This window comes from Odocoileus virginianus, chromosome 1 (genome assembly GCF_023699985.2).
Source record: "Odocoileus virginianus isolate 20LAN1187 ecotype Illinois chromosome 1, Ovbor_1.2, whole genome shotgun sequence".
NCBI lineage: Eukaryota > Metazoa > Chordata > Mammalia > Artiodactyla > Cervidae > Odocoileus > Odocoileus virginianus.
Window position 1 is genome coordinate 11,364,742 of NC_069674.1, and position 22,297 is coordinate 11,387,038.

General features: G+C 49.0%; 1 protein-coding gene across 1 annotated transcript in view; it reads right to left on the reverse strand.

Annotated features, from left to right (window-relative positions):
- Nucleotides 1–1,546: 1,546 nt before the first annotated feature.
- Nucleotides 1,547–22,297, reverse strand: part of ARHGEF5 (Rho guanine nucleotide exchange factor 5) — a 29,178-nt gene continuing 8,427 nt past the window's right edge. Inside the window, 14 exon segments of the mRNA XM_070461435.1 lie at nt 1,547–2,264; nt 3,149–3,253; nt 4,663–4,733; nt 6,212–6,373; nt 7,193–7,350; nt 8,680–8,769; nt 9,172–9,246; nt 10,651–10,780; nt 11,092–11,244; nt 11,886–12,046; nt 18,989–19,242; nt 19,445–19,509; nt 19,936–19,993; nt 20,577–22,295. Coding sequence (XP_070317536.1) covers nt 2,107–2,264; nt 3,149–3,253; nt 4,663–4,733; nt 6,212–6,373; nt 7,193–7,350; nt 8,680–8,769; nt 9,172–9,246; nt 10,651–10,780; nt 11,092–11,244; nt 11,886–12,046; nt 18,989–19,242; nt 19,445–19,509; nt 19,936–19,993; nt 20,577–22,295 — 3,359 coding nt within the window. The 3' untranslated portion in view covers nt 1,547–2,106.

Consider the following 22,297-nt stretch of genomic DNA (forward strand, 5'->3'; position numbering starts at 1 on the left):
GTTTTTTGTTTTTAAAACGAAGGATCTAAACACAAGTGGAAGCCAGTTGTCTCTTAATTTCCCAGATTAGGTGAGAATAACCTGATTAAACAAATATATGTTAGATACCTCAAGACATTTTCAGCCTTAATAGAAGTCAGCTTATAGGTGCTCAGAAAACCTTAGCAACTTCAAGCAAAGAAGCAGTCATTTAACATTTTTTTTTTTACATGTATATCATTCAGAAGTTGATATTTTATCTCCCTGGGAGAGTAAGGGAGAGTTTGCCTAGAAAATATAAGGTTGGATATGGCTCTCTTTGAGTCATATGGCCAGTGTTCAAATACTGGTGTGAACAAAAGATCTGGATCAAAATTACTGTTACTGCTATTAAGAAGAATCAGTTGTTAGTTTACTTATAATACATACATTTAACATATATTAATACTTAAAAGCTAGCTTTATGAAAAGATGTAAAATCTCAATCGGAGTTCTCTATAGTCATCTCTATTTTAGACTTTTTTAGCACTGTCAGCCTGTTCAGGATAAATTAGTATTATTCTGAACTTAATTAACTTAATAGTGATAACTTTTCTAAAGATTAAGTAAGCTAACTTACATTTTAGGATGGACTGTAAACAAACGTGTTATCAAAAGTGATACTATCATGTCATATCACAGTTAATTGGGTATGAGACCAAATTTATAGTATTATTCTTACCTTTGTACGAAGCTGCAGTGCAATTCTACCCTGAGGCCCTCTAAAGATAAAGCATGACAAAGCAAGAGGCAACCCGCCCCAGTATCCTGCCTGGGAAATCTCCTGGACAGAGGAGCCTGGGAGATACAGCCCACGGGGTCGCAAGCGTTGGACACGACTGAGCGGCTAAACCATGACCACCAAAGATAAAGCAGAGCGTGGAATGTCCAGGGATGGACCACGATGTGCCCACTTAAAAGATGACGGTACCACTGCTGTGTGACGGCTCGATGTGAGAAAAAAATGTAAGCGGGGATGTTCTCCAACTGAGAAAGGCAGCCTGGTGGGAGATAGAGAATCATACATCACAGAGTTGGATGGGAGTCTGGAGGTTATGTGGCTTAATTCTGCATTTTACATGTAAGGAAACCAAGAGGTAGGCAGGCTGCGTCGTGGTGAGGCAGTAACTGGAAGTTAGGTCTTATGACCTGGACTCTAGGATTCTGCACCACGCTCTTTCTCACACAGAGGATGAACAGTGGTGGTGACACCTTTACAGTATCTAAAGTCAAAATATAAACTCATGAAGGGCCTGAGTAGCAGTTCCAAATCCACCTAAACTAGCTTAGACCTTAACTCGTGGGTTCAGTAAAAAAAAGGTTTGGAGTTTTCATCAACTCATGCTATTTCCTGATACAAACACTGAGGCCATAACAAGCAGAAAAAAATTGCCCAAGCTCTCCAGAGTCAAAGAAAGAAGCAGCCACTGCTATAACCCAGTCAGCATCGTGGTCTTTCATGACATCTGAACCATGGGATCCCACGTTCTGAACCTCGCTCAGTGCTCAGGAGTCTGGGGAGAAAACACTCAGAGAAGTGCCACCTTTATTAGAGTGAGAGCGTATCACCTCACATAGCCACCAACAGACCCCAGAGACGCAGGCGCTGACCTTGCCCTGTAATTACAGGTCATCTCCAGGGTTGGAAGATACCTTAAATGGTCACCGAATTAACCCTCCCATCTGATTTGTCCATCCTCCTTAAACGTCTCCCTCCAGTGGACAGGGGTCAGATTCTGTTTAACACACGGCCATGATGGAAACTCTGGTCAGCTCTGAATCTGCATTCGGAAAGCATTTAGCTGCAGGGTAAGAGAAGTAAAGTTCCTTGGCTTAGGCCCCATGGATCCCTTTTTCTATGAGAAAAGGTTCTCAGAGTCCAGTGCAAAGTCCCTCAAAATCCCCGCACCAAGTACAAAGCACAAAAAAAGAGGAGGCCTGGGACTAGCTCCTGGCAGCTGGGTGTTGTTCTTGGGCTTCAGAAGGTCTAGTTCCTGATGTGTAGAAGGCCTCCACCGCCATGTTCCGGGCCAGCCCTGTCCAGGAACATTTCATCCTTAAGCTCGGGGGTTTCCTCCCAGAAAACAGCTAGGTCTGCTGTTCCACCAGCTGTAGCTTGGCAGTCTTGACTCGGTGGGCTTCCTTCAGGTTCCGCGCGCGGACCTCTGGGTTGGAGATAAACTCCACTTGTTGTAGAGGGAACCAGCCTCGCTCCCCATCAGACAGTCTCACGCCCTCCAGCCAGCCTACGGGCACAGGGTGGGTGGGAAGAAGAATTACCTGGAAAAGACTCACAATAATTTCCCCCGGACCTCCTTCCTGGACGCACTTGTGAATTGAAGGCTAAAGGAACTGGAGAGTCCCCAGCATGGGGAATTCAGCCTCCCCGTGCACTAGGTCTGATACAGTCTGTAGCTGCCCACTTCTGAGCCTTCTCCACTCTTATGGGTGAGCTGTATTCCCTCAAAACATATGTTGAAGTGCTAAGCGCAAAAGCCTCAGAATGCGGTCTTATTTGGGAGCAGAGTTGTTGCAGGTATTATTAGTGAGGTTAAGATGAGGTCATACCTGAGCGGAGTGTGCCATTCATTCAGTATAACTGGTTGTTGTTGTTTAGTTGTTAGTTGTGTCCGACTCTTTTATGACCTCATGGATTGTAGCCTGCCAGGTTCCTCTGTCCATGAGGATTCTTCAGGCAAGAATACTGGAGTGGGTTGCCATTTCCTCCTCCAGGGGATCTTCCCAACCCAGGGATAACCCAGGTCTCCTGCATTGGCAGGTGGATTCTTTACCACTAAGCCACCTGGGAAGCCCAATATAATTGGTGTCTTTATTAAAAGAAGGAAATGTGGACATCTGCACACACACAGAATTCAGATAGAGCTTGGAGTGATACTGCCAAATGCCAAGGCAGCTGGGGCCATCAAATCTGGAAGAAGCAAGGAAAGACCTTTTCCTAGAGTGTTCAGAAAGGACTTCTGGCCTTTAGAACCATGAGAGGATACATTTCTACCCATTGAAGCCACCCAACTTGTGGCGCTTTGTTAGAGCAGCCCTAGGAAACGAGGACATCCACCCACACTGTCCCACCTTCCATACCCAGCCTGTGCCCTGTGGATTCCCCTCTTACCATCGCTGCTCTGCTGGGTCACCATCACCACGTCCGCCTTCTCAAGCGCCAACTCGTCATTCTCTCGGGGTTTGTAGGCTCGAAGGCACTGCACTTGTGGGGAGTCTTGGAAGAGAAGAGCAGGAGAGGGGTGAGGAAAGGCAGGCACTAGAACATGAAGGACTTGCAGGGCTGGTAGCTTGAGAGGACTTGGAGGAGAGAGAGTTTAAACTTGAAAGTTACACACAAGAGAGACAATTGGAAAAGTCCCCATCTTCTCCCAGGGACCAAGATGGTTGATTAGGACATAGAAATGCCATCATTGAAATGCATCAAAGATTCTCTCTAGTGAAGATGAACTGAGAAACAGTTTTAGTGACCACTGTTACAAAGAAGTGAGATTCTGCTAAGCACTGAAATCTTCCCTATGTCTCTCATCCTCACTGGATTCTGAATTCCTATAAAACTGTCTACGACAAACCATTTATCTTTTACCTAATTGTTCCAAGTTTCCAACTCCATTGTAAACTCTGAGACTCATTCTTCCTTCTCTCCATGGTACATGTTGTGGGACTCAGTAAGACTTATCCAGCGGGCTTCCTGGTATAATCTAAGCACTGAATGCCCTTTCGTTTCGGTTTCCTTTTCTATAAATTACTGAGCTGATCAAGATGACTTAAGGACATTCTGGATTTTCTGTGGTTTTGTGATCCAGGGGAAATTTCCAAAGTTTTGAAAGTCAAAATTAAGAAGCCCCAGAGTATGCCTGACCCACAGACTTCTATCTTACATGGGTTTGTGGCTCTTTATGCTTTACCACACTGCACTGGTTCTCTGAGAGAATAAATAGACCATGCACTGTTACCTGTACTTAGCTTGTCTGAATCTCCATTCACAAGACCACAGCGATGGAGCAAGAATTTTCTTGCTTTCTTTCTCTTCTGAGAAAGTGAAGTGCAGCAGATGGATTGCACGCTGAACAGAACTCCATCTATATCCTAGTTTTCCTATGTCCTTTTCCAAAGTGCCCTTATTTGTTCTTTTAGGTCACTAAAAGCTCAGTGTTCCTTTGAGTTCAGCTCCTCTCTGGATGTAAATTAGAGAGTCCTTGCTGGAGGACGACTATGAGACTCAATACAGACACTTTATAATGTGTGTGTCTGTGACTGCCTGTGGGTGCCTGGAAGCCTGGGGTAGAGGCAGGGTCTCAGGTCATCCTGTACAGGGGGGTGGTGGTCAGGACAAATCTACTGTATTGCTACCCCCCGAACTCCACTCCACATGGACTTTCTCCCCCTATTTCCCCAAGCCTTTAAGTTGGTAAAATTTAGGCAAACAAGTAGCAGGATAGATTTAAAGGGATGAATATTCAAAATGAGTGAACTACTGCCCAAGGCAAGGAGTGTATGGAGGGGTGGCATTGCCAAGGTGATGAGCAGTTTTAAGCAGATGCATCTCGGTACCACCCACCCTCCTAAGCTGCATCCAAAGCAGACTTCTGACCACTTCACACTCCCTCTTGGACTTTCACCCACCATAACACTCCAGAAGGTCCAACTCCTCCCTCGGCATGGCCAAGGCTGAGATCCAGCGAAGCTTTTCACTTCTGAGAAAACAAAGCGGGGTCATGCTTCAGCAGCAGCTCTGGGGGTACAGGACAGGGGCAGGTGGTGGGGAAGCGGGGGGACCATGGGAAAGACTTGTCTAGTTCAGTGATATCTAGGACAAAAGTCAATGGGACTCTGCTTGGATGGAAATTTGATCGGATCATGAATTACATGTTCATGTGTCTTGAACCATTTATCTTTCCCTTTCTCTTTCCAAGCTTACCCTCTTAAGGGCATCTTCTGTATTTCAAGTAGAGGCATAAAGTCAACTGTCAATTGTGCACACATAGATTTTCCATTTGGGGAAATCTACTGAGTGAAATGTTCAGCTCAGTTGAGATTCTCTGTATCACTCTGCATACTTTTTGACACCCTGCCCACCTTCCTTCAGTCAAATATCTCAGAGACGAAATTACTCTGTAATGATAACTGGGTCAGGTAGCTGCATCTACCATTTTTTTTTTTTTTTTGGTTATGTAATACTGGGTTGGCCAAAAAGATTGTTGGGTTTTTCTGTTAGATGTTATAGAAAACTCCAAATGAACTTTCTGGCCAACCCAATATGATCCAAGCCTAATTCTGTAATTATCTGAAGGTTTTTATATTATCTGAGCCTCTGCCTCCAACCACGCTGGAGTAACTGACAGCTGACACTATCACTGTTCCAGGAAGATGCTACCCAAAGCACTAGACAAAGAATGTGAGTCTGTATCTGATGACCTGACGTTGGTGACATTTTCAACCTGTACAGCCCCTCTGTCCTGTAAGTGAGGGCAGGCATTACTGATCCTACCCTGAAGTGTCTTCCAATGGGACAAAACCGTAAAGTGTCTACAGCGTGAGGATCCTCAGACCATTAGGTATCAGGTCAAACTTTTCAAAGAAGAGGTTTTTTAAATCTTTTGTAGCTGTAACAGATACAACTGTTCATTATGGTAGGTACTGTGTACCAGACTTTTAGACATTATTTTGAATACTCTGCACTGTATGCATGTGTGAATATATTTTACTAATATTATTATTATTAAAGAGATGAGCCAATCAAAGTTCTCAACACTGTGGATTTCTGTTCAACAGAGAACCGGGTGGGAAGATGGGAGCAAAGAAAGCTAAAGGCACCCAGTGCTTATCCAGTTCATGACTTATTCATGCATACACCCTCCAGCCTTGGGCACTGAGGAATTTCTGGCTCATACACATTCAGTCATGGATGTCAGTAAACCAATTACACACTTTGTCTTTCTTAGCATAACAGATGCTAAGCCTTGGTGTTAACAGCGACTTTACACCTCCTCCCACCCCCAGGCTCCTCAAAGTCATCTGTCAGCCCTAGGAGTTTGGGTGCAGGCTGGTCTGGGGATGCTCCCTGGTCCAGAATGGACTGACTGGTGCTGTAGCTGTTTTCTGCCCTGGTCCCTCTTCCTTGCCCGGCTGTTTTCCCTCCCTCCCCACAACCCCCCAAGCAGCCCCATCTCACTGGGTCTCCGTGCGGAGGAGGAACTCAGCCTGGGAGCCCTGGGCGTTCTGCCGCAGGAAGAGTCGAAAGAGGTTTTTGTGAGCTCCGTGCAGCTTCATCTCACACTTTTCCCCACGGACGGCAGAGAAGGGAGCATGGTCGAATACCAGGAATCGGCTACCCCTGCAAAACACGAGGCTTTTCAGCCTGACGCTGGGGTGGTTGGACTTCATCCATCTGCTTATCTTTACAATTCAGAATCCCTGTCCTTAGCATGTTCAGCCTATAAATTCTCATGAAAAACCATAAGATGGTGTCAGCGTGCCCCTGGAAGGGATCTGTCAATGGCTTGGCAAACCATATATCCAGGGCAATGAATGCTCACCACTTTAACGAGTTGAAGAAACAGAACCAGTATAAAGTTTCTAAGGACCAAAGAGTTAGGATCTGGAACTGGCTAAGTATCACTAGGCTAGAAGGCTGAGCCCAGCCCAGAATGTGTGTTAGTTGCTCAGTTGTGTCTGACTCTTTGCGACCCTGTGGACTGTAGCCCACCAGGCTCCTCTGTCCATGAGGATTTTCCAGGCAAGAATACTGGAGTGGGTTGCCATTTCCTCCTCCAGGGGATCTTCCCAACCCAGGGATCAAACCCAGGTCTCCTGCATTGCAGGAAGATTTTTTAACCATCCGAGCCACCAGGCAAGTCCAGAGACAACATAGACTCATTCAAAAACGTGATATAGGCTAACATGCTGCATTTTGCCCTGTCTATAACATGGTCGAGGTCCTGCCAGGTGATCTCAGGATGTAGTTCAGTGGGATTCTCCTCTTTGGCTTTGGATCTTTTCTCCTCTTCTCCAGGCCATGACCTGGACTCCATGGGGCGAGCCGTTGAGAAGGTTCCTCTACAGGACCAGGACCCTTCTCCGTCCCCTCTAGTCCTTCCCTCTTGCCTCATCCCACGTCCCCCTCGCGTTCCGGCCTCCCGTTCCAGTCACTGACTCTCGGGGCCGAGACAGCAGCAGACAGTCGTTGAAGAGGTGCAGGTGGACGGGGCGAGTGTTCAGCTTCCTCCGCAGCGCCTGGGAGACGCTGAACTCCAGGGCCGTGAGCTCTCCACTCTTCACCAGCCAGCGTGACTGTGAAATGAGCGGGAATATCTGTACGGAGCAGGGAAGAGAAAGACGGTGGCGTCACACACAGGACACTCGTGAGGCTTTCTCCCAGGCAGGCCCCTCCTCACCAGGCCTTTTCCTCTGACATCCCTCCACCAACGATGATCCCTTCACATCTTCCTTCTTGCTCACAGCCCATCCACTTAAACTCTGCTTCTCTCTGGAGCATCTGACTACCTCTGTCTCCTGACTACTGCTGGCTGGCTTCCATGTCCCCAGCTCACGCAAATGGAAGATGCCCTAAGGTTCAACCCAGGAGAGTGACTCCATGAGAATGCTCAGCTTTAGACACTAGAACTGAAGAAAGAGATGGGAGAATCTGACTGGGACGGGTGGACGATGCCCCAGAGCTGAGACCAGTATATGATGTGTCTCGTAGAAGTTCAAGGTTTAGGGTGCTTCTGATTTCTCTTCTTTCTTTGATTATAACCTGAGACGTGAGAGGGGCAGTCAGAAACAGATGTGGATGAGAATACAGAGAGCTCAGTGGGGTCTGCCTGGAGTTTGCACAATGTTAAGGGTGCTGGACACTGATTAACATGTAGAGGAGGGATTTTCCCTCTCCTCGGGGGAGGTAAGGATAGTATCTGCTCTGAATTGAAGTTTGGACGTGGACTGTCGATTTAAAATCTGGATTTGGATGCCAGATTTTGGCCCTCTATCTGGATTCAATTTTATATTGCCTTGGTGACTAGATAGAGACTAAAATATTGAATAATTCAACTACCAAAATTGTATCTTTATAAAGGTGTACACTGATAAGTTCTCTCTCACTGCCCAGGTCTCAAAGGCACTCTCTCCCCATCAAGTAACCACTGTCCTTTATTTCTTAGGTCTCTTTCCAGAGTTTCTTTATGAATACACAAGCAAATACATATAGATTTTTATCCTATTTTTTCACTAAAAATAAGATACTGCAATACATATACAGCTGCATCTTCCATTTTCCCCTTAACACTATATCATAGAGATTGAGTTTGCTGTGTGATTCAGGAAACTCAAACCAGGGCTCTGTAAAAACCTAGAAGCAGGGGATGGGGACGGACGATGAAGAGAGAGGGGATATATGTTTACCTATGGCTGATTCATGCTGATATTTGGAAGAAACTAACACAATATTATAAAGCAATTATCCATCAATTAAAAATAAATACATTTAATTACATTAAAAAAAAAGAGGTAGTAGGCATGTGGGTATTCCAGAAATAGGGCAGAAGAGAAGGTGTGCAGAAAGGAGCTTAGGGGCTGGGATACTGTGAGGGAGACTGTTCTATGTTGGAAGGTGACCCATGGGGACCCGAGGGACGAACTTACTTTGCACTCAAACTCAATCTTCTGGCTCAGGTAGATCAGCTCCTCCGTCCGTCGCATCCTCTGGACATTGTTATTGCAGTCTCGGATCAGCTATGTGTTCAGCAGGGAGAGGAGAGAGGAAGAGAACCTGGTTAAGAGGTCTTGGCTTTGAGTCCCCTGCAAGAAATCTGGAAATTGGCTGTGATAGCTCTCCTCATTCTGTCGGCCTGGAACTGAGCAAAGACAGCGCAAGGATGATGGTCTACTTTGTGGAGACCTGCTAGAACATTGCTGGCTGCATCAAAGGAAGATGTCATCTGGGGACTGTCCCTTGGTGTGGAGTGTCCTTGTGGCTGAGTGGCGTGAATGCTTGGAGGTTTGGTGGGTGCAGTGAGGCAGCTGAGCGATTGCATTGGCCAGGACGTGTGCCTCCTGGAGTCACGGGCTGGGGCAGGGGCAGACTTCCCTCTGAAGGACAATCAGGGGGTCCGAGCAGGGATGGCGGCCGCTCACCTCCTCCAGGGCGTGGTGTGCTTTCGTGGCCTCTGCTTCCTCTGCAGAGCCAGGCTGTGTTCTCTTCAGAATGTTCTATCGAACAAGGCGCAGGCAGGAGCCAGGTGGAAAGAAGGGATGGGCAAAGAGGAGGCAGAGGTCAGTGGAGGGGGTCAGGAACCAAACTGTAGCAGCCAAGCATTCTGAGAAAGGAGGCTGGGGGCTCACTGTCCGCCGGGCGGGGGCGCACAGCGCAAGGACGGGGCCCTGAGAAAGGAGGGTGGGGGCTCACTGTCCACCGGGCGGGGGCGCACAGCGCAAGGACGGGGCCCTGAGAAAGGAGGGTGGGGGCTCACTGTCCGCCGGGCGGGGGCGCACAGCGCAAGCACGGGCCCTGAGAAAGGAGGGCGGGGGCTCACTGTCCGCCGGGCGGGGGCGCACAGCGCAAGGACGAACCCTGAGAAAGGAGGGTGGGGCTCACTGTCCGCCGGGCAGGGGCGCACAGCGCAAGGATGGGGCCCTGAGAAAGGACGGTGGGGCTCACTGTCCGCCGGGCGGGGGCGCACAGCGCAAGGACGGGCCCTGAGAAAGGACGGTGGGGCTCACTGTCCGCCGGGCGGGGGCGCACAGCGCAAGGACGGGCCCTGAGAAAGGAGGGTGGGGGCTCACTGTCCGCCGGGCGGGGGCGCACAGCGCAAGGACGGACCCTGAGAAAGGAGGGTGGGGCTCACTGTCCGCCGGGCGGGGGCGCACAGCGCAAGGACGGGCCCTGAGAAAGGAGGGTGGGGCTCACTGTCCGCCGGGCGGGGGCGCACAGCGCAAGGACGGACCCTGAGAAAGGAGGGTGGGGGCTCACTGTCCACCGGGCGGGGGCGCACAGCACAAGGACGGGCCCTGAGAAAGGAGGGTGGGGTCTCACTGTCCGCCGGGCGGGGGCGCACAGCGCAAGGACGGGCCCTGAGAAAGGAGGGTGGGGTCTCACTGTCCGCCGGGCGGGGGCGCACAGCGCAAGGACGGGCCCTGAGAAAGGACGGTGGGGGCTCACTGTCCGCCGGGCGGGGGCGCACAGCGCAAGGACGGGCCCTGAGAAAGGAGGGTCGGGGCTCACTGTCCGCCGGGCGGGGGCGCACAGCGCAAGGACGGACCCTGAGAAAGGAGGGTGGGGGCTCACTGTCCGCCGGGCGGGGGCGCACAGCGCAAGGACGGACCCTGAGAAAGGAGGGTCGGGGCTCACTGTCCGCCGGGCGGGGGCGCACAGCGCAAGGACGGACCCTGAGAAAGGAGGGTGGGGGCTCACTGTCCGCCGGGCGGGGGCGCACAGCGCAAGGACGGACCCTGAGAAAGGAGGGTCGGGGCTCACTGTCCGCGGGGGCGCACAGCGCAAGGACGGGCCCTGAGAAAGGAGGATGGGGGCTCACTGTCCACCGGGCGGGGGCGCACAGCGCAAGGACGGACCAGCCTTTGGGTTCAGGGGAGCGGGCTGAGGGGGGCCTGCAGTACCTGGAGCAGGAGCTTGAGACGGGTGATGCGCTGGAATGGCAGAATCAGGAAGGACTTGAGGGAAAGGCGCTGGCAGATGGGGGCACTCTCCAGCTTCTCCAGGACCTCTCGGAAGCTGCTGTTGCTATTCCTGCAGGGCGGGGAGCCTCGGGTGAGGAGGGGCGCAGGGCGTTTGGGCGACGCAGTGAAGGCGCGGGGTGTGGGGGCTCAATGGAACATCTATAGGTTGAGAAAGAACGGTGGGGACCCGATGCAGAGGAGCCCCAGGGAGGATGGCTCAGGGTGTCCTGGAAGTGGGGTGGGGGTGGCAATCGCAGGCCAGGCACCAGAGCATGTGCTCTCGGGGGCGGGGGGGGGGGAGGGGGGGGGACACACACTGGGCCGGCTATTGGGGGTCACTGCAGGGCCCAAGTGGGGACCAAATGGGGGATCAGGTCTCACAGCAGGCTTTGGAAGGTGCGTTCCTGGTAGGTCTGGTTGGTGACATAAGGTAGGTAGACCCGGCGGAAGTTGGGGGCGTGGTTCAGGACCACATCACACACTTGGAAGGTGAAGATGTTGTTCTCGAAGTTCTCTTCCAGGTCAGAAAGGAACCTGCACAGAGTTGAAACAAGTCTCGTGAGACCGGTGGGTCTCAAGTGAGGAGTCGGCTGACGCCTGCTGCAGCTTGAGCTTGGAACTTCTCTCCGTTAGTCAATAACATCTGCTGACGGTTCTTTGCTCTAGAGCCCTTGTCACGCACCAGGGCTCCCTCTGCCGCTACTTTGCCCCTGATCTAGGTCTCTGGTTCTAATATTCCATGTCTTGTCCTTCTTTTCATCTTGTTCTGGTTTTCTGATCGTCAGCTGTTTCCCACCTCATCTCCTGGAGAAGGGAATGGTTACCCACTCCAGTATTCTTGCCTGGGAAATCCCATGGACAGAGGAGCCTGGAAGGCTACCATCCTTGAGGTCGCAGAGTTGGACTTACTGAACACGCATGCGCCTCATCTCCAACTCTGTGCACGCCCCCGGGACAGCCAAATCCTCCATCCAGAAAGCATTTCTTACTTATTTATCCATTACTGTTCCCATCCACCTGCACTTCTCCTCTCCTTGCTCTCCCTATCCCTATGGCCTCTGGGAGTCATGCAGGGAGCAATAAGAGGGCTCTGAAAACAGAAAAACCCAATGAGAGGTTTACAGGCTAAGAGCATGAGGCTGAGTGAGTGGTCTATGGAAGAAGGGAACGCTCACATGGTGCTGACGTCACGCACATCCTGCAAACGAGAGAAGAGCCATTGGTGATCCTGGTTGGAAAGAGTGGCCCGGAGCTGCTCTGAATGTTGGAAGTGATCCACAGCTATATGCAAGCTGCGCAGGTAGGAAGCCTCTGACACAATCAGCTCAAATTTGGCCTAAGAGATTAGGGAGGAGGAAGACTAATTAGAAACATTTATTGAATCCCCAGCGCATGTTAACCACTGTGTAATATTTTAGGGATAGAGTGGTATGCATGACACATCCTATTAGAGCTCAAAGTCAATATCAGAGTCCAACCTGATCTCAGCAGACAGAACATTTCAGGCTGAGTGAAAGACATATGCAGACTCTCAGAGGTGGAAGAGAAAATGAGGCTTTCAGGAAACTCAGATACACTATCATGGAAAGCAAGGGTATCAAAGGAGAGGAAGCTGGCAAGGCAAACAGTGAGGAGGTCTGAGGATTGTCTAAGCAAGGTAAAACATGACAATGGGGAAATGAGAAGAGTCTTTATGTAGGGGGATAACTTGGTCTAATTTGTTTTATATAAAGATATATCTGAGCACACCGTGGGGAAAATATTAAAAGGGGCAAGAAAGATACACGAGGAAACCATGATAGTAATTCCAGAGGAGAGATGAAGGCCTAAATAGCCATGAGGATGGAGAGATATAAGCCAATTTCATAGTGATATAGGAGGGAGATTTGGAAGCACTTGGTTATCTGCTAGAAATAGAAGCTGAAAGAACAAGAAGAGTCACAGCTAATGCCTGTTTTTCAGTTTGGTAACTGGGGCTTCCCTGGTGGCTCAGAGGGTAAAGATCTGCTTTCAGTGCAGGAGACCTGGGTTTGAGCCCTGGGTCGGGAAGATCCCCTGGAGAAGGAAAGGGCTACCCACTCCAGTATTCTTGTCTGGGAAGTCCCATGGACAGAGGAGCCTGGTGGGCTATAGTCCATGGGGTTGCCAAGAGTAGGACACGGCTGGGAGACTAACACCCTTTAACTGGGTGAGTGATAGAGTTCCTAAATGAACTAGAGATCTCTGGAAGAGGAATAGATTCAGGCGATGAAGGTAAGTTGGGGTTTGAGGAGCAATGGGAGGAAGCAGGATATTTGAGGTTTAGATGGTGCAATTGTGGTTTAATGGAAATAGCCCAATTGTTGGGAAGTTCCAGCAGGAGGCACAATGACTCACAGCCCTGTTCTCTAGCTGGGCTGGTCAAGTTCATCACCCAGGCATGCAGCTTCAAGACAGATGCATGGACAGAAAAGAGAGCACACACCTGGGAGATGACGTGGATAACTAACGACACGGCTGGAGGCCACTCACACACAACCCTGAACCAGGACACTGAGGCTTCACATGCATCCTGGCTCAAATATTCACTCCTTATATGACTTTGGGTGGCTCATTTAACCTCTCTGAACCTCAGGTTTCTTGTCTGGGTTGATACAGTGACCCCCTCCTCACACAAAACACACAAAAAAAAGTGACAGGCAAAAGAAATGGAGTCAGTGAAAGCACCTTTTCCCAGAAGTGCTAATTCAGAAAAGGAATGTATGTGTATAAGCACAGAGGCTTTTCTTCTCAGAAACGTGAGACCAGCGCTGGCCCAGGAATGCTGGCAGACTTCCTTGAATTCTGGTGTTGGTGAAAGAGCTATAGGGTTCATATCACCTGCCCACTCATTGGTCCATAAATATGGGCAGACCAGTGATTTTCTAAATATCACCCACATGCTTTAAAAGTTGAGGTCAGCACAAGGCCCTCAGGTCTTAGCTTCAAAAACCCTAAAAATTTATAACTCTTTAGCTTGGTAAAGCACTGTTTATTTATACATCCTTACAGCCAAAATTTTACTCTTTCCCACTTCTGAAAGGGGGGAAGAGTATGGTACTAACACGTATCAAACTATGTACCAGAAGGGTTTCTCTGGTGGCTCAGGGGTTAAGAACTCGCCCGCCAATGCAGGAGATGTGGGTTTCCATCCCTGGGTTGGGAAGATCCTCTGGAGAAGGAACACTCCAGTATTCTTGCCTGGGAAATCCCATGGACAGAGGAGCCTGGCAGGCTACAGTCCATGGACTTGCAAAGAGTTGGATACAACTTAGTGACTAAACAATAACAATGTACCAGACACCATGCTCAAAGTTATATGAGAGTTGTTTCATTTAAACCACAAAGCAACTCTGAAAAGTAGTCATTACCATCCTTGATTTTTAGATGAGGAAAGAGATTTAGTCAAGTTACATAACTTAAGGTTGCACTGCTAATAAATGATAAATACAGGATTCAAACTCAGGTCTGACTTGAAACTAAATAGTAAATATTTTGTATATAGTGTCAGGAAATGGTCTAACCTCATTATTTTACATGGAGCTGTCCAGTTTTCCTAGCACCACTTATGAAGACACCACTTATGTCTTTACTCCATTACATAGACTTGCCTCCTTTGTCATAGATTAATAGACCATAAAATAAAGGAATACAGTGACAGACTTTATTTTCTCGGGCTCCAAAATCACTGCTGATGATGACTGCAGCCATAAAATTAAAAGGTGCTTGTTCCTTGGAAGAAAAGCTATGACAAAGGTAGACAGCAAATTAAAAAGCAGAGACGTCACTTTGCTGACAAAGGTCCATCTAGTCAAAGGTATAGTTTCTCCAACAGTCATGTATGGATGTGAGAGTTGGACCATAAAGAAGGTTGAGCACTGAGGAATTGATGCTTTTGAACTGTGGTGTTGGAGAAGACTCTTGAGAGTCCCTTAGACCGCAAGAAGGTCAAACCAGTCAATCCTAAAGGGAAACAGTCCTGAATATTCATTGGAAGGACTGATGCTGAAGCTAAAGATCCAATACTTTGGCTACATGATGCAAAGAGCCGGCTCACTGGAAAAGACCCTGATGCTGGGAAGGATTGAGGGCAGGAGGAGAAGGGGAAAACAGGATGAGATGGTTGGATGGCATCACTGACTCAATGGACATGAGTTTGAGTAAACTCCAGGGGATAGCGAAGGACAGGGAAGCCTGGCAGGCTGCAGTTCATGGGGTCACAAAGAGTCCAACACAACTGAGCAACTGAACAACAACAACAAATAGACCATAAGTGGATGCATTCATTTCTGGGCTCTCTGCTCTGCTACATTGATCTATGTATCTGTTTTAGTGCCAGTATAATATTAATTACTGAAACTTTGTACTATAGTCTGAAATCAAGGAGCATGACACCTCTAGCTTATTCTTTTTTCCTCAAAATTCCTTTGCAATTTGGGGTCTTTTGTGGTTCCACATAAATTTTAGGGTTATTTATTTTAGTTTGGTGAAAAATGTCATGGGTCTCTTGATAGGGATTACATTATATACCAGCTCAAAATGAATTAAAGACCTAAATGTAAGACCAGAAACTGTAAAATGCCTAAAAAACATAAGCAGAACACTCTTTGACAAAAATTGTAGCAATATGTTTTTGGATCTGTCACCTGAGGCAAAATAAATAAAAGCAAAGATAAACAAACGAGGCCTAATTAAACCTAAAAGCTTTTGCATAGCAAAGGAAACCACGGACAAACAAAAAGACAACCTATTGCAAATTATGTGATTGATAATGTCTTAACACCCAAAGTACATAAATAGCTCATAAGACTCAATACCAAAAGAGCAAACAACCTGACTAAAAAATAGACAGATGACCTGAATAGACATTTCTCCAAAGAAGACACGCAGATAGCCAACGGGCACACGAAGAAATGCTCAACACTACTAATCATCAGAGAAATGGAAATCAAACTTATAAGAAATCACCTCACACCTGTCAAATGGCCACCATCTAAAAGTATACAAATAACAATTATCGGCAAAGATTTGAAGAAAAGAGAATCCTAGTACACTATTGGTGAGATTGTAAATAGGTGCAGTCACTATGGAAAACAGTATGGTAGTATCTCAAAAAACTAAAAATAGAACTAACATATGATTCAGGAATTCCACTCCTGGGTATATATCAAAGAAAATGAAAACACTAATTCAAAAAGATTAATGTACCCCAATGTTCATACCAGCTCTATTTACAAGAGCCAAGATGTTGAAGCAACCTAAGTGTCTATCAACAGATGAATGGATAAAGAAGACGTGGTATACATACATACATACAAATACACACACATACACAATGGAATACTACTTGGCCATAAAAATAATGAAATCATGCCATTTCCAACAACATGGATGGAACTAGAGAGTATTATGCTTAGTGAAATAAGTTAGAAAGAGAAAAACAAATAGTTCATGTTCTGTAGACTACTGTATGTGGAACTTAAAAATAAAACAAGCAAATGTATATAATAAAACAGAAACAGACTCGCATATATGAGAACAACTAGGGTCACCAGTGGGGATAAGGAAGAGGAGAGGACAAGATAAGGTTTCAGATGAAGAGGTAAACACTATTATATATAAAATAAATAAGCAACAGGATATATTGCACAACACAAGGAAATATAGCCATTATTTTCTAATAACTTTAAATAAAAAATAACCTATAAAAATACTTAACCACTAATATAATACTGTAAATCAACTATACTTCAATAAAAAAAAAGTGATAAACAGTTTTTGACTGATTACTATGCACTAGGAACTTTTTAAAAATTATTTTTCAATTGAAGTATAGTTGATTTACAATGTTTCAAGTGTACAGCAGAGTACAGAATTCAGTTACACACACACACACACACATATACACATGCAAGATACATACATATATACATACATATTTCTGCTTTATTGGCTATGCCAAAGGCTTTGACTGTGTGGATCACAATAAACTGTGGAAAATTCTGAAAGATATGGGAATACCAGACCACCTGACCTGCCTTTTGAGAAACCTGTATGCAGGTCAGGAAACAACAGTTAGAACTCGACATGGAACAACAGACTGGTTCCAAATAGGAAGAGGAGTACGTCAAGGCTGTATATTGTCACCCTGCTTATTTAACTTATATGCAGAGTACATCACGAGAAACGCTGGGCTGGAAGAAGCACAAGCTGGAGTCAAGGTTGCCAGGAAAAATATCAATAACCTCAGATATGTAGATGACGCCACCCTTATGGCAGAAAGTGAAGAAGAACTATAGAGCTTCTAGATGAAAGTGAAAGAGGAGAGTGAAAAAGTTGGCTTAAAGCTCAACATTCAGAAAACTAAGATCATGGCATCCAGTCCCATCACTTCAAGGCAAATAGATGGGGAAACAGTGGAAACAGTGGCTGACTTTATTTTTTGGGGCTCCAAAATCACTGCAGATGGTGATTGCAGCCATGAAATTAAAAGACACTTACTCCTTGGAAGGAAAGTTACTACCAACCTAGGCAGCATATTAAAAAGCAGAGATATTACTTTGCCAACAAAGGTCTGTCTAGTCAAGGTTTTTCCAGTAGTCATGTATGGATGTGAGAGTTGGACTATAAAGAAAGCTGAGCACCGAAGAATTGATGCTTTTGAACTGTGGTGTTGGAGGACTCTTGAGAGTCCCTTGGACTGCAAGGAGATCCAACCAGTCCATCCTAAAGGACATCAGTCCTGGGTGTTCATTTAAAGGACTGATGTTGAAGCTGAAACTACAATACTTTGGCCACCTGATGCAAAGAGTTACTCCTTTGAAAAGACCCTGGTGCTGGGAAAGATTTAGGGCAGAAGAAGGGGACGACAGAGGATGAGATGGTTGGATGGCATCACCGACTCGATGGACATGAGTTTGGATAAACTCCAGGAGTTGGTGATGGACAGGGAGGCCTGGCATGCTGCAGTTCATGGGGTAGCAAAGACTTGGACATGACTGAGTGACTGAACTGAACTGACTGATACATACATATTCATACACATATATATATATATTCTTTTACAGATTCTTTTCCATTATAGGTTATTACAAAATATTGAATATAGTCCCCGATACACAGTTAGTCCTTGTTGTTTATCAATTTTATATATAGTAGTATGCATCTACTAAACCCAAGCTCCTAATTTATACTCATTCTTGGTAACCATAAATTTGTTTTCTACGTCTGTGAGTCTGTTTGTATACACACCACATCTTCTTTAACCCTTCAGTTGTTAATGGACATATAGGTTGCTTCCATGTCTTAGCCATTGTAAATAGTACTACTGTAAATACTGTAAATAGCATTTATCTTTTTTTATTCTCCCAGGAATTCTTTGCAACCAAGTTTTACAAATGAGGAAACAGAAGCTTGGACAGATCAAGTATTGGGCTAGCCAAAAAGTTTATTTGGATTTTTCCATAACATCTTATGGAAAATCCTGAATGAACTTTTTGGCCAACTCAATAATTTGGCCCAAGTTAAATAGCTAGCAAATATTAAAGTGGGTCCAGGTCATTTACGCCAGAACCTAAATGCTTAAACATTGTTCCGTAATGCCTTTCCATTGTGCCATATCGTCTTCCCAGGAAGAAAGGTGTAACCCATATTTTAGATTGATTATTAAGATAAGCTCTCCATGTAAAACATATTAATGATAGTAACTTAACATGAGACCAACAGCCTTTACTGTAGTCTTGCTATTGGAAGGAAGGAGCAAGCAGAGCCTGATGGTCATTCAAAAGCCGCTATGAGACCCGTGAACCACAGGACAGCTACAAGGGCCACTCAGCAAGAGAACAGCAAAAAGCCCCTGCATGCATCTTGGTTGGAGAGGAAAACTTCAGTGTAGGCTGAACCTTTGGTTGAAGAGGGAAATGTAAGTCTAGCCTGAAGCTAGACGAACTAGATTGAGCATATACTCCTTCCATCGAATTCAGGGGCACAGTCACTTTGTATGAGCTCAAACCAGTAACACGGAGCAGTAAATGGTCGACGGGGTGAGGAGGAGGTAGATGGGGGGAGAGTGGTGATGTTCACAAAGCAATTCGAACCCAGCAAGCTGAGGATGACCCGGCGTCTGGCGGAGTGTGGTAGGGACAGCCCGCTCACGGGGGTGGTGGCGGCAGTGATGGCAGTGAGCAGGAGACACGGATGTGAACAGAGGAGACCCCGCTTGCCCTTCTGCAGCCCCTGCCCCAGCCCGCCCCGGTGGTACCTCCTGAAGCTTCTGGTCTTCATGGGTCATGGAGAGCAGCACGGTGCTATTACGCACCACGGGGATCTCCTGCCACAGCGAGCCGCTGGAGGCCATGGAGAGGCGACGCAGGTAGGACTCCGAGGAGACCAGGGCCTTTCGGGGCTGCCGGGGCGACATGGGCCCCGGTGTCTCCGTCAGGCTGTCCAACCGCTGCTGGCTCTGAATCTCCTTGTTCAGAAACACATCACTGTACTCCTGGTAAAGCAGCTGAGCTACAGGGGTGAAGAGGTGCGGGAGAGGGAGAGAATTCGGAGACGGGGAGTTGAGGCTCTGAAACACAAGATCACCAAGCCCTGTGGCTCTCCCGGCATTTCTCCCCACAGACAGCCAAGTCCCACCGCTGATGGCCACAAAACCCTCTCTGGCTCAGGCAAAACACTCATGCAGTCCACAGTCCTGTTTCAAGGTACTCACAGGAGTTGATGAGCTTGGAGCACCGTCTTGAAAAGCTTCCCATCACCTCCTTTGGCTTTTTCTCCCTGTGGGATAAAGAAGGGCTCCATGGTGCTTGCTGGCCATCAGACATGGAGAAGCCCCAAGCGACAATAAATAAGACAATCTCTGACCACTGGGGCACGTGCTGGAATATCACGGCCAAAGCCTCTGAAGAGGCAAGCTGTAGCCTGATGCACTTTGGCATAGTTCGAAGCTCTTATGGATGTCACGTTGAACTTTTACAGCAGGGTTTAGTTCATGGCCAAAGGGTCTAGAGGGATGGCAGTTTGCAATTCAGGTGCAAGAACCATGTAGACGAAAGATCTCCCTACCCTGGAATCCTGGTGTCTTTCCCTTCCCCTCCCTACCCCTGGAAAAGACATGGTCCCAGCACCTTTGTCAGCTAATGAAAATCTCAGTATCCTAGGAAAGAGAGAAAACTGTACCCACTGGGAGAGAGGGTGACTCACCGGAAAACAATGGCATCCGACAGGCCAGGAGATTCTTCTATGGTGGGACCTCTTGTGTCTGAAAATGGAAAATGGGTAAAGTAACTGAGATTTCGAGGGGGCGTTCAGACAAAGTCAGAGAACCTAAGACCTAGAGTGGGAGATGTAGGCATGGGAGCGTGGGTTAAAATTTCAACTGGGAGCCTATGAGAAAGGGAAGAGCCCAAGTCGAACGCATTTGAGGACACTGGTGCTAGGTCTGTCCCCATCCACTGCATCAGACTGCGAACCGGACAAGGAGGAGATGCCTTCTCTGCTAGTGGAAGGGCATCGAGCAAGTGTTTGTAACTGGAAAGTACTCAGGGGTGGCGGTAGCGGGCGCGGGGCAGGGGGGCCTGCAGAACAACGTTGGTAAAAAGAGACGCGCCGTAAAAGTGCACGCCACGGTAAAGTGAGAGAGACGGAAGGGGAGAAGAAAGAGCCTTGCCATGAGCTCAGAGACGTCCCAGAGGACTTTCCCCTGCTTGGGGCGGGGTACGTGGGTGGGGGAAGTTAGCAGGGGGACCAGCAGGAGCCTGGAGGACAGAGGACAGATGAGGAGGGGAGAGCCGGGCAGAGTCTGCCCTGAGGCGAGGTCCCCGGGGTCTGGGCTCCGCACTCACCTACGGGGCTCTCGGGGAGAATGGAGGGTCTTCGCAGGCCCTGCCGGTGCCAGTCCTTGTGCTTACTTGATCCCTCACCGGGGACCGCCGCCGCCTCACTGCCGGCCTCCGCCGGCCTTCTCGGGTCCCGTCGATGGGGCCAGCTCGACGCCTTCTCCAGGAGGACGTGGCCCGGCCTCTCCGGCTGCCTCGCCGGGCCTACCTCTGACCTCCTCAGGCCATTGCTTCCTTCCTGCGGGGCTGTTCTTCTCCAAGACCCTCTGGCAGGGGCTTCGGACTCTTCTGAGAGCCCGGGTTCAAAGGTGGGTCGCTGGACCTCTGGAGTCCATGGGGTGGTCGGGGAAGAGGGGTGTAGAAGGGCCGTCATGTTACTGAAAGCCAGGCCTGGGGGCACATCACTCTTACACCTGCCGACGGCAGCCAAAGTGTCGGTTGCCCGGCCTGTGGCTGGAGGCCAGGAGACCCGGCCTGCAGAAGGCGGGGTGGACACGGTCCACTCTTCACAAACAGGCCTCGGCCTGCCTTGATCCCCTGAGTTCACGAGTCCTCCCTGCGAGCTCCTGCTCCTCCGCTTGGACTTTGGGGGCAGAGGGGGTGGTTCGGTAGGAGGATCCAGGATAGGGACAGGAGGGAGAGGCTTGTAGATCCTTGAGATGCTACAGGAGACAAGAGGGTGGTGGGGCTGGGGGGCGTGGGGGGTGGGGGGTAACGGCTTGTTGTATCTCTGCCTGGGGGAGACAGAGTGCTGAGTGTGGGCTGGCACGTCCGGCGTGGAGGGCAGTGGTCGATGCTCCCTTGCCACCAAGGGGTTGGGAATGTGGGCTTGGGGGCCCCTGGGGGGTCCGTGGAGACCCAGACCCAGGGTGAGTGTCGAAGGATGGCTGTACTGCTTCAGCGTGGGGACCCCCGCAGGGAGATGGCCGTCTCGCTCCACCGTGGAGGGCTGGACGTGCCTCCTCTCCGGGGGAGGCAGGGGTGGAGGTTCATGGATCCTCAGGTCTACCGGGGTGACAGGGGTTGGGGAGGAGCCACAGGCAGGAGACCCGGGGGCAAAGGTCCAGTGTTTCTCGGGGCCCCACGGCTGACTGCTGGGGGCGCTGCCGGCCATGGCTGGATTTGAGGCCGGTTCTCCAAAGTCCTGCCCCAGAGTGGGTGGTGAACTCGAGGCTTCTGGAATAATGGTGCAGTCCCTTACGCTTCTCCTGCCCCTTCTTGGGAGCACAGAGCCATAGATGACAGGTTTGGGGGGCCTCTGTGGCAACTCTGAGTGGGAGGAGGACAGGGATATTCCCACCAGGTGTGGGGCTGCCTCTGTCCCATGAGACCCGGGGAAGGAGTTGCTCCTCACGGGCTGGACCGTTCCGGTGGGGCTGCCCAGGGACCCTGGGGGGCTGGCCTGGCCCGCCAAGGGGAAGCCATAGTGGGCCGCTGAGGGGGTCTCAGGAGCCCCACGGGGAGATGGACTGTCAGTCGGGTGAGAGGCTCTGGAGGTTTCTGGAGAACAGGCAAGGACAGAAGGCTCCCTCCTGGGACAGGCAGCCAGGGGATGGGCTGGTGCTGTGGCAGCCGTGCCAGGGGGCCCTTCAGGAGGACTGGGCGCAGCTGCCTCTGGGCTCCTTGGAGGGGTTGCAGAGGGACTGGAGGCAGAGACCACCTCAGCGCCCCCGCTGCATGGAGTCTCCTGCCCCAGCTCAGAGCCCTCCTTCTGGTGGCGATGAGCA